The following is a 16,100-nucleotide window of genomic DNA, read 5'->3' as shown; positions in this document are numbered from 1 at the left end:
AGCTTCTATCAAGTAGACTAATTTCTTCTTATATGTAAATGAATCCTGTTCAATTTATAATTACCTAGAGACAGAGGTAGCACTGCTGATTTTATTATATAAACATTAACTTAAACACTAACTTCTGTGAGTATTCCAGGCTGACTAGAATGCAGCAGTTAGTATAGATGTTGTCAACCCTCTTTGGATAAAATCTTCTTTCCCTAAACAGCTGTTAAATACTTCGTTAATTAAGCAATCTGAATATTATTTTCTCTCTTTTTTTCTCCAGGTGAAACTTCCATTTCCTGTAGATCAAATCACGGATCTTCCAAGGAATGATTTCCAGATGATGATAAAGATGCACAAATTAACCTCAGAGCAATTGGAATTTATCCATGATGTTCGACGGCGCAGTAAAAACCGGATTGCAGCTCAGCGTTGCCGTAAGAGAAAACTGGACTGTATTCAGAATTTAGAATGTGAAATCCGCAAGTTGGTGAGTTTTACCTTTTTGTGTTTTAATTATTTTTGCATTCTGTGCCCTTCCTTGCTTCCACAATGCAGCCTGCTACTGACTTCATAAGGGTTCTAGGTTGTTTCCCTGCTTAGTGTTAGCAATCATGTGCCTTCACATGATGGGTTTCACGCCTACATGTATATTTAAATGCCACTTTTGTGCATCTTTTGGTCATGCCAAAGTGAAGAGAGGCATGTGCGTGAAGTTTGGTCACCATATTTTTTCCTTTCTCCTCTGAAGCCCTAAGCATTTCTTATCTGCCTTTGCCCTCTGGGCTACCTCAGTTACCTGTGCTCGTCCTTAGCACATATGGCCCAGCTGTTTTTGGAAAGTGAAGAAAGCGGTAGAAATTGCAATATATAAGATCAGCAAGTTGCATGTTTCTTCCCCTGGCTGTTACAGACATCGGAAATGGACCTAACTAGAGCTCTGGGCTGCTCTACGCATTACATAGAATGAGGTTTCAGAGTGTGGTAAAATTTTGGATGTGTACCACACCTTATGGAGTGTAAATGGTAGAAAGTCCAGTTTTTGAATGCTGCCTTTTAATAAGAAACTGTCTGCACTCTTCTCAGAGAGGGCTGTGCTATACTTTTCTCTCTGGTGTGCTACTTTACTGCATGAGGGGGAGGGATTTTTACATGGTTGTGCACTTCATAAAAATATGTCACGTGTGTGCAAATGCACACAAACCACTGCAGACTGAAGCAGGAGTGTACAAACCTCCTAGTGCGTGGCCTGAAAAATAATTGGGTCTTTGAGTGTACTAACAATTGTCTGAAGCCCTCTTCAAGCATTCTAGAAGGAATCCTCAAAGAGCCTGGTTCCTTCTACTGCCTTCTATCCCTTCACCCTGTCATTATCTGAGGAGAAATAACCTTATTTTGGGGGAAGGGGTTGAAGCAGCAAGAAGTAAAGGGCTACCCAGATGGAAGGCCTCTCCTCCTTCCTGGCCAATATAAGCAGAACACATTAGCCGTATAGAGACTCTGCTAATGACTTCTTTTACTCTCCTCTTTGGGGTGTGAACAGAAATGAGGTTGGCAGAGGGAGCCTACACTTAGCATGCAGTGCCCCTTTTGATTTTATCTACAAGAATTCGAGCAGTGATCCTCACATGGTCAAGAAACTCTGCTTCAAATCTTCACTCCATCTCTAGTCTGAAGTTGTATAGTCCAGAGCTTTGCCACATCATTCTGTGTAATGTGTGAATTAGCTTTGCCTGGATTTATTTCTGAGTTCTAGAAGCCTGATACACCATAATTCTTAAAATTAAGACCTTTCACTTCTCTCTCTCTCTCTCTCTCTCTCAGGTTTGTGAGAAGGAGAAACTTTTATCAGAAAGGAACCAATTGAAAGCATGCATGGGGGAGCTGTTAGATAATTTCTCCTGCCTTTCCCAAGAAGTGTGTAGGGATATGCAGAGCTCCGAACAGATCCAAGACCTGCACCGATACTGCCCTGTCCTCAGGCCTATGGATCTTCCAACAGCAACCAGTATCAACCCTTCGCCAGCCGGAGTAGAGCAAAATGTGGTGACATCTCAGTGTGTTGGGGAAGGCTTGCAGTGCTGTTCGGAGCAAAGCCCAGTGCAGCAACTAGGAGCTCACTGGCTACCTAACAACATTTCTGACAAATGCGCAGCGGCAAGAGTATTGGATGGAGCTGACCAAGGTACTTACTGCGAGCAGGAGCTCCCTCTTGAGCAGAATAACCAAACGGTGACAGTGGACTTCTGTCAGGAAATGACTGATAAATGTACAACAGATGAGCAACCTAGGAAGGAATACACCTAGTGGCTGTATACCTTTTTCACGCCATGTCTAGCAAGGTATTCTTCAGTCAGCCAGTGGCCACGTTCGTTTGTTGTTTAGATTGAAGAACATATTTGGTGCACACTACAGTGGTCTTAGCAGCAATACTGTTTTTAAGTATTCCCTCCTCTCTACAAGCGGGAGTTTAACTTCTTCACTATGGTGCTATCCCTTGCTCATGCAGGGGAACAAAACAGTGGCAACACTGTCTGTTTCTTTTTTATTGTTGTTGTTATTGTTGTTGTTATTGTATTTTAATTTCAATATTCAACAGGGATGGACATAACACCTCTGAGGACCCAAACGCAGCTTTTTTCTCAGTGGCCCATGTCACAAAACCCTAACTCAGGAATTTCCTCTGAATGTTCAATTTTTCATTGAAGACAGCTTCTTTACACATCAAAGTTTTATAACTAAACTGTACATACTATATATAGTATATATAAAAATATATATCCATATGCAAAAAAAATCCCTGCATGCCTCAATTTTTTCTCATGAAAACAACTGGAATTTTTTTTTCATTTCTATTGTATAAACAAATTCCAACATTCCTTTTTTTTTTGTCAATGCTAGGTAGTAGTTTGTACCTGTTTTTAATATTTTCTCACCACCACTTAGGTTCACGGTTCAGCAATATCATTCAGTTTGTATTTTATTTATAAAGTTTAATGTTGGAAGCTGATTTGAAATTTTAATATACACAGTGTTTGTGGCACAGCTGTCTTTTATGTGCCCATTTGAGCAAAGTGGGTTTTATTTGAATCCTCTCACAATACTGTACAGCGATGGTCAACTTTGCCACTTGCACTGAGTTTTGGATCAAACCCCTTTTCATAAATGAAGTTGTGACTTCAGTATAACTCATATACTGTATTCTTTGCTTTTTTATTGTTATCTGTTAAGTAAAACAACATTTTTTATATAAAAAAACAACAACACCACTCAGGAGATGATTATGTAGGGAAATAACAATCTTGCCAAATATGGAATTCACCCAATAGTGTGAATTGGGTATTTTCTGTATTCGTCTTTTTCTTCTTTCTTTTACTTCCCCAATTCAGATATTAAGTCGCTGCTTCTTCTTCTTTCTTTAAGAGGGATTTTCTATTTGTCAAGTATCGTTTGATACTTACAAAGACACCTTAAAAACTGTACAGTGGCCAGTGTATGTCACTGATATTGAGAACTATAGCTTAAGACACAGGCTGTTTACGTTGGTGAACATAGTTCCATGAGACTCAGTGAAGTTTGAATTAAGCTTCCCACTGCAATTCTTGCTTATTTATGTCGTACTAGTGCTGTTCATCCCTTCCAATAGTCCTATTGGCCTCAGTGTGTAATTCTGTTGTACACCATGTTATGCAGGTGTTAACAGCAGTGTTTCACTACACTATTTACACTGGCATTTGTTCAACTCTAATTCAGCTCCACAAACGTATGAGAAACTGTCTACGTGAAAGGTTTCCAGGACTGGCCCTGTAATATAGAGATGTAGAGGCTTGCTTAGAGCAATCTCTACCCCAAAGTGCTAAAAAAGCATGCATTTCTGCAGTGATTCTGCAGTGATTGCCCATGTGTCAGAAATATTGTGCTGTCAGGTTCCCTCAGTTTGTATTATTTTTATCAGCACAAAGCAGCATCTGTCTCAGAGGAAACTTTGTTGGAGGACAAGTTTCAGAAGTACTGAAACTCAAGGAAATTCACAGAACTCCAGCTGACCTGACTCACATGGTGATTGTGCAAGGCAAGCTTCTTTCAGATGTAACATCTGCCCAACAAACACATGGAAACAACTCTTCAGGGAATGGGTGGGCACAATCCACCAGGACTTTTCCTACACCATTTTTATTGTGATTGATGGGAATTGCTCGAGAGAGATGCTTTTGCATAACATCCAAAGATTTCAAGGAGTTTTTTTGTAGGATACTTTTTCCCTCATCACCTTATCCCTGATGGATTGTGTCCTCTGTTTTGTTTTTAAAGTGACTTTCTATCTTGATTGTGCCAGGGTGCTTTGAGCTATATTTTATGATGGCATCTATGGTTTACAGATTGGTACTGTTCACCTTTTCTGTGGGTAAAACCATATTGAGCCACCCCATGTGATTCAAACAGGTTTTTTTCCTATTAACTATGACAATATGTTTCTCAGTGCTAATGTTTACACTAAGCGGTATGGCACTCAGTAAATCTGCATTGCTTTTCTAAAGGAAGAATTGACACCCTCTTTTTTATCAGCTTATGCAGACAGCTTGCCAGTCCTGTTTCTTCTCTGTACTCCAAATTCACTGCAACCTACCTGCCAACCAGGAGGCGTATCCATTGCATGTGCCACATTTATTTACTAGGAAGGGAGGGATGTTCTTATGTAGGTTGGAACTGCTATGTTTTTAAATATTATAAATTAAGTATTAACCATTTCTGTAAAACAAACAAAAACTTACTCTAATTATTCATCTATTTATATATGTCATAAGGATGCTAGTTCAAGCTGTAGGATGTTTTGGCGCAGGGGTGAGAAAGTCCTTGACTCGCTTTGTAGCTATTTAATTATATTGGAAGCTTGCAACAATTCTGTGTGCAGAAAACAGAAGCTCTTTAGGGGGTTAGGGGATATGCAACTATGAGGGGATTGACTTGTAATCAGTTGACATTGCAGAGCCCTTCTGTGCTTTGCAAAGAAATCTTAACTTCTGTGAGATGGACAGTGATGGAAGCTAGATTTTTTTTAAAGCTACATGTGAATTGCATTATGGCTTTAAAGCCAGGTTTTTGCATTTGAGATTTTGTTGTTGTAATCGTTCAGTCGACAGTATTGTTCAAATGTTTTGTTTTGTTTTCTGTTGCTTTCTTTATTTTTAAGTGACCTCCAGCTAGTTGTGGTTTTTATGGGTATTCAACCAAGTCTGAGCTAGCTTTCTGACATGAAGATTTGCTATCACACCAACTCACGTGCAACTGGTACTTTTGACCTCATTCCAGTGGTTTAAATGCAATTGACAGAACATATTGTTCCACAGCTATTGTATTGACCTGGCTCTCTCATTGGTGCTGGGCCTCTCTCTACCTTTTTCTTCTGTTTTCTTTTCTTGGAGAAACTGATTTTTTAAAGTCCACTGCTCAGATAAGTCTATCGTTTCAAGCTTTTTAGGATGAGTTTAGCTTTTCACCATTTACAAATGACTGATATGTATATTTTTCTTCATTGGACTATATATTGTGTATGGTTCTTCAGAACTACATGTGGCTCTTGGGTTAATGTCAAGAGAGACATGTAGGAGAATTAGCTTCAGAACTGGACACGAAACGACACATTTGAATAAATAACTGACCAAACTTCTATTGGAAAATAAATAAGTAGGCATTGCTGAACAATGCAGAAGGAGAAAATACCTTCGATTGATAAAAAATTCATAAAGGAATTAATAGGTTTGTCTGAGTTTGACGTTTTGTGCTAGATGGAAACTGCTTTTGCACTGATACAAAGAGCATGTAAGGAGTATGCATTTAGCTTTGTCCAGTCTGAAACTAGTCCTCCTTTTTATTTGCCTTTGCTATACTTTGTATTGCCAGAAAACCTCATTTCATTTAGGCTTTTTCTGCTTTTGTCAGGTGAGTATTACACTATGTAATATATTTGTTTCTCCGTGTTATCTTGGGGGTGCCTTGAATACAACTGAAGTTCATTGCAACCTGATTCTGGAACAAAATAGCTAGTTTAAAAGGAAAAAAAAGACTCAATCAAGTTACCAAGACATCCCCATATTTATATTCTAGACCTAACATATGACGACTCAGGCGTCAGAGTTTGATGCTGCAGTATAAAACTATTATTTTATATATTGTGCAAGTAAATTATTCAATGTCTTTCTAAGGATATATGCTGCTTTAAAGATGCACTATTTTATTTTATTTTTTTGGATCTAATCCATGTATTTTTGTTCCCAAGGAAGTAAAAAAAAAAAAAATCATTGGATACACAAACCACTGTGATTAGTATTTACAACTGCTGTCTCTTTTAAAAAAAATAGTGTGGGCGTTGGATAAAACTTAGTGTAACAGATTCAGCTGCTGATAATATGGTAGTTAAGGGTTACATTCAACTCATGTCCAAGCTTTTAATTTCAAAAGCTTTAATAAACCCAGCATACTTTGATAAACCCAACATACTTATATAGGCAGGTTTTTTAAGAAAAAGAAAGAAAAACATTCAGCCTTTTTTTCACCCCTGACAGGAGTTCTGAACACTGTGGTATTCAGCAGGTGTGGTTATTCTCGTCAGTACAGTGCTGTGACGAGAAAAGCTACATCTGTGGAATTTCAGTTTTCCTCAGAGCTCTTAAAACAAAAACGAATTCTTCCCTAGATGGAATATGGTAAGCATTGTGACAAACTGCTATATGTTTGGGGTTTTTTAAGTTTGTATGCCAGAGTCAGAATAATTCTAAAATAAAGAGACCTCCAGAGCCTTTAATCTCATTCCACCATTTATCTTCATGGGTGTCTTTTAAAAATAAATAAAAATAATACATGTAGGTTTAGCCGATGAAGCTAGAGTGTTCCTTGAGCATCTGGCCTAATGGGTAGTATTGATAAGCCTATGCAAGCCTCACCAACCCAGCTCAAACCAATGACTCCAAGAGGTAGTCTTCACACACAAATAATAAGGTTTTATGTTTATTTATCCCCTTATTTTTGTTACATCAGCTTAATTGTGTACCTGTTTTAAAATTCTATTTAGACAAGGTGGATAGGGACAAAAATTTTAAAAAAAGGATTTGATGTAGCCTAAGGGAAACCTTGCTAAAAATGTGGTAGCTAATTTCTATCTCCAGTATAAAATCAGTGTGTGTACTTTTGCTTGTTTATACTATGTATATTTATAATATTTGAATTATTTCAAGACTCAGGCATCAAATGATGCTGCAGAATAGAGTTGTACATGTACATATGTTAAGTCCATTCAAACAATTTTATGTATATTAAAATCTATAGTTTGGTGGATTGTAGACTACTAATAAATTATTATAATTTTCTCTGGAAGTTAGAATGTCATTGCTTGCCGTGTAAAAGAATTACAGTATTTTCCTACACTCCACCAATATTATATATTTAAAAAAACACCATTAAAACTAGTGATATGTGTTTGTTTTTAAATTATAATACTCATATGGTTCTACCATTGTGATGGAAACCACTTTTCCGGTGGAGCGTTAATTATTCAAATTCCCTTCTCAAACTTAAAAGAAAAATTTTATGACTGGTTTAAATACCTTTTATTGTTGGACATGTCATTAACTCTATTACAACATCAGCTCTATTATAGAAGTCCAGTTTACATACAAGTTTAGACACCTATGCAGTGTGGTAATTGATATGTACATTTGTGCAGCATGTTTGCTTCCTTTTTGATAGAACTTATTCTTGGCTAAGTGTGCATAGGACTGCAACCTTTGGAACTGAAAAGCTTAAGCAGTTTGGTCAGAAATTGACTTTTTTCATTGCTCAGAGTTTGAAATGTGACTCAGTTTCTCATTCTGGAATTAGTTATCCATTGATTTGAAGGAATTTTGAGTCAGAAACTCAGCCTAGGATTTCCCATAGCCCTCTGTCTTAATAGGTCAGTTCAGATTTGGAGAGCCATCCTGAGTATCTAATCGGGATTTCCCCACCCACCCCACTTAACCATAGAACTGTGTGTTGTTTTGAAAGCAAGTTTAAGCTCTTACATTTGCAATGTCACAAAAAAAAGATGATGTGTGCTTCAGAAACTGGTATATTTACTACTTGTGATATGACTGAATATATTTGGATCCCTCCAATCAGAAATTATGCTAAACACTTTGGAGATCTTTGGATGCTTGATTTTTGCCATTCAATTCAAGGGTCAACTTTTTATTTCAAGGGTGGAGACCACCCCAAGTTTGTTCCAGAACCAGTGGGATACAAGTGCACCTCTACTATATGCCTTACAAACTTCAGAGGCCATATTCAAAACAGGGTTTTTATCAGTGTATGCAAGGGGATGCAATCCCTCTTCTCTTCCTCCCCAGGTCAGACAGTATGGACAGTTTTCACACATATCTACCTGTATAATCCTCTGTACCTCTCATAACTGGTCAATGACTGTAACAAGTTGCATCAGGTGTTTTTCTATATACTTTTTACACAGATTCTATGCGATTAATGTAACTTAATTCAATGCATCATTTTATTGTACTAGTTCTTAAGCTTGTCTATTATTTTTTTTCTAGGTGACTGTGGTTTCTTGTGATTTATATTGTATAAATGAAATGGCTGTTGATGCTTATTCCTTGTTACTAAGAATTTTTACCTTTTTGGAGAAAAAAAACAGCATTGCTATGAACTAATAAATTTAAGACGTCATTTACTCATTGTAAATACAGTATCGTGCAAAGAAAAAGAAAACCCTTTCCATTCATTTGAATTGATAGTGTTAACTGAATTTTGTCTAGACACCATTTCTGTTGATGAAATAAAGACATATCATTACGTATTGTAGATCTCTGCCTCTGAATTTAATGTTGCGTTCATTGAAAAGCAAGCAAATCTGAAAGGTGGCTAAGGCAGCAGTCCTAACCCCGTTTACCTGGGAGTAAGCCCCAGTAAATTCAATAGAAATTACTTCTGGGGTATATAGGGTGTTAGGGGAGGCATAGTTCCATTGGTGGAGGAACACGTTGTGCTCCTTCTGTGGTAGTTTGTCTTCCTTTGATCCTCACCCTGCACTTAGCTCTTACCTGTGACTTCACCCCCGGAGGCATACCCCATTGTCTCTCAAGACAGATGGATGCCAGCAACAACTTCTGAATAGACATGGTCACGATTGTGCTGTTAGATACCAGATCTTAAATAAACTGCAAGACTACATCTAAATGTAGCATTATGTAGGGATTAGGCATTCTGCCATAGTCCATACTGGCTCACTGTTGGTCTTCATTTGCACTTCAGGTAGCAAGATCGGTGTAGGTGCCACAGGCTTTTATCATGGGCAGAATTCACCTTTGCATGATCTTAGCTTACTTTTAAGGTGAATTTTAATGGAATCACACATTCATGTTCAGCCCTCAGTGGCGTGCAGCCAAACAAATGAGCTGCCTCTGTTATAAAGCATTGTATCCAAGGTCATGTGAGCTACTATGAAGGTTCTGTCTGAGCTTTTGATGAGCGTTTTCTCACATGGGGGTCTTCTTAACATTCATAAAGCAATATACATATGTGAGCCACTTTCAGGTAGCTTAAATGCATTTAGAGAGTTGCTCACATGGACTTATTTCAGGAAATTTGGACTGCTCGGCTTTGAAATACTGAGTTGCGCATGTCATTATTACTTTGGCATTGTATATATTATTTAAGATCTCATGTAATAGACTGTGTTGACATGCTGTACATTATTGTCAATTAGGTTTTGTAAACTAAATACAGAGTTGTTTACCATAGTTTGTGATTTATCTTACTGTATTCCTTGGGCATGGTATCTTTTAGAAAAATCTTCATTTACTAGTAAAGAAAACGCTAAAAGCTTGTGAAAAACATGGAAGTGGGTCTTCCCCACCATGTCTTTCTTTATCCTTTAGTTAATGTTTCCTATTCAACCTAACATTTAAGTGTGCAGCTTGAAGCAATTGTGCATTCTTGAGGAGGGTTGATTGGAGCACCATTATAACTGGAACAGAAGAAGAAACTCACTTGTTCCATATTGCAGTTGCCTGTTTGAACGTTTATCTATTGTGGTTTCTAGGGCTGTTTTTTTCTTTCTGTCCCAAAGGGGTAAGGGTTGGTTTTTACTCTGTATGCTTTTTGTGTTTGAGTGAGACTGAAAAGATGGAATGGATTTCATAAAGAGAGTGTGTGCTGTATGAGAAAAAGAAATCAATGAAGAAAGAAAGAAAGAAAGAAAGAAAGAAAGAAAGAAAGAAAGAAAGAACTATTAAATTTGTATCAGAAATGCTTTTCGCATAGGAAATAGCAATGAGGGCCTCTTGAGTTAGTTAAAAGCACTGAAGTGACCCTTGGGAGTTGTGCATCCCTGTTGTGAACTCGATAATCTTTCCCTTGCTGCCACACATAGCTGGAAACAGTCTGGCCTATTCATTTTTGACCTTGCAGTTATTCCCTACCATTTTTTGAATCTATTATCCCCTCCATTAAGTCTATCTGTGTGCTCAGACATCTCTGCCCTATTTAAGAACAAGAGGAGAGAGAGAAAACACCCAGATAATGAACAGTTTCCCCTTCAGGACTGGTATCTTTTCTACAGCAAGGCTACCCTTACTTCCTATGTGCTATATAGGGCAGGAACAGCAGTAGTCAGAAAGAGACGTTATTATTCTTTTGTTGTTAAAAACCCAACCTTTCCATAAGCAGCAGCAAGTAGAACTGTCTGGACAAAGACAATGTAGAACCAGTTTAAGTTGTTATTTTAGTCCCCTTTTATGCTAAAGGAATAAAACAGGGGTAGGCTATGTCATGTTTTGTTTTTTAAAAAAAGCTTTCAGCCCGTGTTTATTAACATTTGGAGAAACAGGCAAGTAACAAGGTAATGCTGACAATTCCTTCAAGATCATAAGATTCAGCGTGCCAAAGGTCTGGGGAGGGAGGTAGCTGTGCATCTTCGAGATGGATTCAGACTTCTTTGTTAACCTGCAGCACTGAACTAGAAACTTACTGCATGCTGCTTTCATCTTTTATTCATTGATTCCTGGGGCGTACAGAGGTGGGCAGGGAAGAGAGCCTTTCAGAAAGCAGTCTTGTCTGCCAATCCCACCCTTACAGATGTTTTGTATCTCAACAGCCTTGAAGTTGTGTACCGGGGCTCCTGCTGGATAGCTTATGTGGCAGTCCTACAAATCAAATGGCATATCTCCCCCATAGTCTTCTCCTAGGAACAAAAGAATGCTGTTTTGTAGCAGCTGGACACACTAAACAGCTCCTAGTTGTTGCACATGAGAGGAAATGGGAGCGTTTTGAAAGAGGCTTTTGGGTCACACGTGCGGCTGCCAAGATGCATGTGTCAGTCAGAAATAACAGATTCCATATCCATAGCTGTCCACCTTGAAGCAGCATATTTGCTAGGGTCTAGGAGGAAGGGAGAGAACTGCTTTTAACCTTCATATTTCAGGTTTTGGGATTTGCTGCTGTGCTTTGGTAGTGCTGCTAAGCAAGCATTATTTTTTCATGATAGATGATAGTTCTAGTAGCACATTCTGAAAGAGAAAAGAGAAAGAAACTGACTTGGCTTGTAGAAGAAGAAAGAAGGTTCAGTGAAATGTTCATTCTCAATAGATTTGTAGATTATTTTAGTTTTAACTTACCTGTTTTGCTTACAGTTTAGCGAAGGCGTGACAAATCTGTTTCCCTCTGGATGATCCCATCATCTCAAACCATTGGTTATGCTGAGACTGATGGGAGCTAGAGTCCAACAATATACTGAGGGATGCAGGTCAGCCACACCAGCCCAGTGCTTCATCTTAAAAGCACAACAACCACCCTGCTGGATTAAACCAAGGTCAGCCTAGTCCAGTCACAAGCAGTACTTCTGTCCTGCTGTTTGGCCCCCAACAAATACTTTCCAGTCATCTATTGCCTCAGAATATGAGAGTGGTGGAGAAGCTGTAGCCCTCCAGATCATGGGTAGGCAAACTAAGGCCCGGGGGCCAGATACAGCCCAATCGCCTTCTAAATCCGGCCCGCGGAGGTTCAGGAATCAGCGTATTTTTACATGAGTAGAATGTGTGCTTTTATTTAAAATGTATCTCTGGGTTATTTGTGGGGCATAGGAATTTGTTCATTTCCCCCCCCCCAAAATCTAGTCCAGCCCCCCACAAGGTCTGAGGGACAGTGGATCGGCCCCCTGCTGGAAAAGTTTGCTGACCCCTGCTCCAGAAGATGTGGAAGTGGTGGCGCATCAGCGGCAGCTACCATCGCAAAATGGTTAAGGATCATGGGAAAGGCTGACCAAACCTGACGGGCATGAAGGGCTACCCAAATTCCCCCTTGGCAGTGGAATATTTAAGGAACCAAGTGGTTTTTAAGGTACTTTAGGCCCTAGTTCTGTAGGGCTTTGTGAACTAACACAATAACCTTGAACCTGGTCCAGCAGTAAGATGGCAACCTGTGCGGCTCTCTCAGCAAGAGTAACATGTAGCTTTCTCCCATGAGCAGTCTGGCCGCTGGAAGTTACAGCTTCCAGACCAGAAACAAGGGCAGCCCCACATAAAGCATCTTTATAGTAAACAGTTTTGAGGGTAGGAATGAGATGGGCAGCTAAAGCTCTGACCCACCCCATTGTCAGTGCAGAGGTAGAAAGGGAGCCTAGAGCAGGGGTGGAGCACCTGTAACCTACTAGTTCAGGTGTGAGGAACCATTAGCCCTCCAGATTTTTCTAGATATTCATAGATATGTTGATGAACTACAATTCCCATTGGCCCTTTGGCATTATTGCCATAGAACATTCATGCTGAGGCTGGGAATTTGGAGGGTCATAGGTTCCCCCACACCTGCTCTAGATCCTGGCCATGCTGGCTGGGGCTGATGGGAGTTGAATATGGGTAGGGCATAAGTTTCCTGTCTATGATGTAGAAGGAGTAGTGCCTGTGATCATGGAACATGCAGGCAGTCTAATGAATGTGTGGTGAGCCATGACCTCTTGTCCTCTTTCTGGGTTCTGTCCAGGCATTTAAAGTGAAACTCACAAAGTACCACATGGCAGCCACATAAGAACCTCTCAGGTAGCATCGCCTAACTATGCGGCAGATGAGCCTTTGCTTCTTAGGAAAACAAGTGTTATTGTACACTGAGCCTTTCTCTGAATTGGAATGGTTGCAGGACCGTGGTAATGCTTAGCTCAAACTACCAGTTGGAAGCAATTACCAGCCAAAATTAGTATGGAGGCAGAATCCTGACAATTGAACAGGTTAGAAGAAGGCAAGCCTGCATCACCGCATGATAAGAGACCAGTCTCAGTTAATTCTTGTTTAGCTCATAAAGGAGCAGAAAATCTCTGCTTGAAAATGCACCCACACTCATATTTTATTACTGTACAATTTCTAACTGCATGGGTCACATTCACTTGATATGACTGTAAAGGTCACTCAGCTGATTGATCTGCATGGTGTCTACATAACATTGTGGCATCATGGCTTGGGGAGGAATTCTGAGATACATACATACCCTTGATCACATTCACCTGCTGGGATAATAGACCCTCCTGTCCCCTAGAGGGTGTGCACACACAAGACGGGTCACTGTGAGCAGGACACAATGGAAGCCATGTATATAGCAGAGGGGCTAAGAGGTTTCATGCCTCAGAATGCTTTGTTAGACCAGTGTTATGATACCCATATCAAAGGTTGGAGCTGAGTCCAAGAGGTCTTTGGCTTATCTAAGACCACCTTGTGAGTTTATAGCTGATCTGTGATTTGATGGCATATCCTCATAACTGCTGAAAAATAGAGTTTAAAATCCTACTCAGCTGTGGAGATAATGTACCCTTCATGGTGCCCTTAACCTCAGTTCCCAAACTGAAAAATAGGGTAAAGTATGCTTTAAGGAGGATTCAGGGAAATACTGTTTACCCTGTTTGTTCATGTGTGGAAAACAACAAGTCTTTACATTAATATTAACATTGATAGCAGTGGCAACACTATTTGATTGTATGCACCTCCCCCATTCCCAATCCCCCCCCCCATAAGATTCATGGTGTCTGATGCCTTTCATTTTGTTTTGTTTTTAAAATGCCTTTCTGCTGCAACAGTTATATTTCTCAAAGACTTAACTTGGTATAAAAGAACTCAAAATTATTTTCTGCTCTATTTGATCACAATTCTGAACGAACCAGTAAAGCCCAAGACCTAAGCTAGCGCTATGCTAAGGAGCGATAACTCACACTAGCAGGGTATAGAAGGAAGGTCGCTTGGGTCTACTTGCCATTGACATTCTGCGTCCCATTGCGGAAGGAAGTGGTGGTGTGTTCGGAAGACTGCTATCATCTCTGTGTTTGGCATCTGAGCCAGAACCATTCCGCGAGTCTGAGGTGTCTGAGTCTGTGTCCAGCTGGCTTTCTGACAACACCCTGGACAAAAAGCTAGACTTGCGGTTCTGATGACGCCCACTGTCTGGAGAGTCACAGCGATCAGTTCCTAAGTCCTTGCAGCTGAGTGCCCGGCTATGCTTTCGAAGAATGCCTTGAGGGCTGTCCATATGACTGGAGATAATGCAAGGTTTAGGACCATGTTGAGGATTCTTGGAATGTTCTAGAGGATGCTGTTCATTCTTTCGATAGCTGTTGGTGCCCTGCTGTGATGGCTTCTGGACATCCTCACTGCTGGAAGACTCATTCTGTTGTTGATAGTCATGCCGCTGACCCATGAGATTTTGGAGGTGCCTGGGGAGCTGTCGGTGGTGCTGATCACACTCATTAGAATGTTCTAGATGTCTGCAGAGGTGGTGGAGTTGACCCTGGTGCTGATTTGGCCTGCTTCTCTGGTTGCTGCACCACTGTTGTTCTGCGTTTATTGGGTTCTGGTTTTGTTCAGCAGGCGTGAATCCTTCCTCAGGAGCCAAGTAAGCTGGCAGCCCAACTTGCTGGTCTGGCATATATTTAAAACTGCCTTGGGGAGACAAGTTAGACATGATGCAAATCTGCTGTATCACTGAATTTTTTTTGGAAAAGTTAATGTCATTATCAGTGGCTACAAGCTCCTCCTTGAGTGTCCCACAAAGGGTCTTTTTAATCTTCTTCACCCCCAAGTGGACAATCTCTAAAACATTCAGAAAGAGAGAAACTGCTGCAATACTGTGCATGAAAACCATGAAGATAGTTTTCTCTGTTGGTCTAGATACAAAACAATCCACAGTGTTAGGACATGGTGGGCGAGTGCATTTATAAAGTGGATACATTTGAAACCCATATAAAAGATACTGACCCACCATAAAACCCACTTCTAAGACTGACCGGGTCAGGATATGCAGGATGTAGGTCCACAACAAGGCCCCTTGCAAGGGTGCCTTGTTTACTTTCTTTTGTTCTTCCAACTTCCTCAGTTCCCTCTCTATTCTCCTGTGTTCTTCCAATATAAGCTCGATCTCTTCCAGCTGTGCTTTGAGGTGAGCTTTCTTCCGCTGCCTCTCTTTCTCAAGGGCCCGGAGTCTGTAAAGGGCATGACCCATATAAACGAGGGAAGGAGATGAAACAAAGATTACCTGTAGCACCCAGTAACGGATCAGGGAGATGGGGAAAGCTTTGTCATAGCAGATATTGCTGCAGCCAGGCTGCTCTGTGTTGCAAATGAACTCTGCTTGCTCATCATCCCAGACATCTTCAGCTGCAACACCAAGAACTAGCATTCGAAATATGAAAAGGATGGTGAGCCAGATTTTGCCCACTATGGTAGAATGGATGTGTACTTCTTCTAGAATGCTGCCCAGCAAGTTCCAGTCCCCCATAGTCATGGGTTCATCCCTGAAACAAATAACAATGCAGTGTTAAACGATGAAATACCAAACTACAGTTCGGTTCTATGGGCATTGGCGCTTGATCACATTTTTATCTAAAATTGTTCCTAATTCCTTTTGACACAGCTGGCACTGACTGAAATAGGATGATCAAATGAGATTTGCTGTGTTTACTGTTGTGAGTTGGGAACCCTATGGCCCACCATATATTGCTGAACTATAACATTCCTGATCATTGACCATGCTGACTGGGACTGAAGGGAGTTGAATAACATTTGGATAGCTACAAGTCCCCATCCACCAACCTA

The 16,100-nt window shown here is 40.2% G+C and overlaps 2 protein-coding genes across 5 annotated transcripts in view; one reads left to right on the top strand and one right to left on the bottom strand.

Annotated features, from left to right (window-relative positions):
• Nucleotides 1–6,463, top strand: part of BACH2 (BTB domain and CNC homolog 2) — a 180,104-nt gene extending 173,641 nt beyond the window's left edge. For all 4 annotated transcript variants that reach the window (XM_053381465.1, XM_053381468.1, XM_053381466.1 and 1 more), the window contains 2 exons: nucleotides 272–478; nucleotides 1,813–6,463. In XM_053381465.1, the coding sequence (XP_053237440.1) occupies nucleotides 272–478; nucleotides 1,813–2,295 (690 nt within the window). In that variant the 3' untranslated portion in view covers nucleotides 2,296–6,463. The remainder of the gene's footprint in view (nucleotides 1–271; nucleotides 479–1,812) is intronic.
• Nucleotides 6,464–14,032: 7,569 nt separating this feature from the next.
• On the bottom strand, nucleotides 14,033–15,880 carry GJA10 (gap junction protein alpha 10). Its single transcript, XM_053381474.1, has one exon. The coding sequence runs from the start codon at nucleotides 15,787–15,789 to the stop codon at nucleotides 14,221–14,223; it is 1,569 nt and encodes a 522-aa protein (XP_053237449.1). The 5' UTR covers nucleotides 15,790–15,880; the 3' UTR covers nucleotides 14,033–14,220.
• Nucleotides 15,881–16,100: the final 220 nt, after the last annotated feature.

Source organism: Podarcis raffonei, chromosome 3 (assembly GCF_027172205.1).
Source record: "Podarcis raffonei isolate rPodRaf1 chromosome 3, rPodRaf1.pri, whole genome shotgun sequence".
NCBI lineage: Eukaryota > Metazoa > Chordata > Lepidosauria > Squamata > Lacertidae > Podarcis > Podarcis raffonei.
Note: the sequence above shows the minus strand (reverse complement) of the source record. Positions and strands in the feature narration are given on the sequence as shown.

Excerpts from the sequence above, each read along its gene's own strand:
- GJA10 (XM_053381474.1), bottom strand. The coding sequence starts at position 15,789 with ATGACTATGGGGGACTGGAACTTGCTGGGCAGCATTCTAGAAGAAGTA.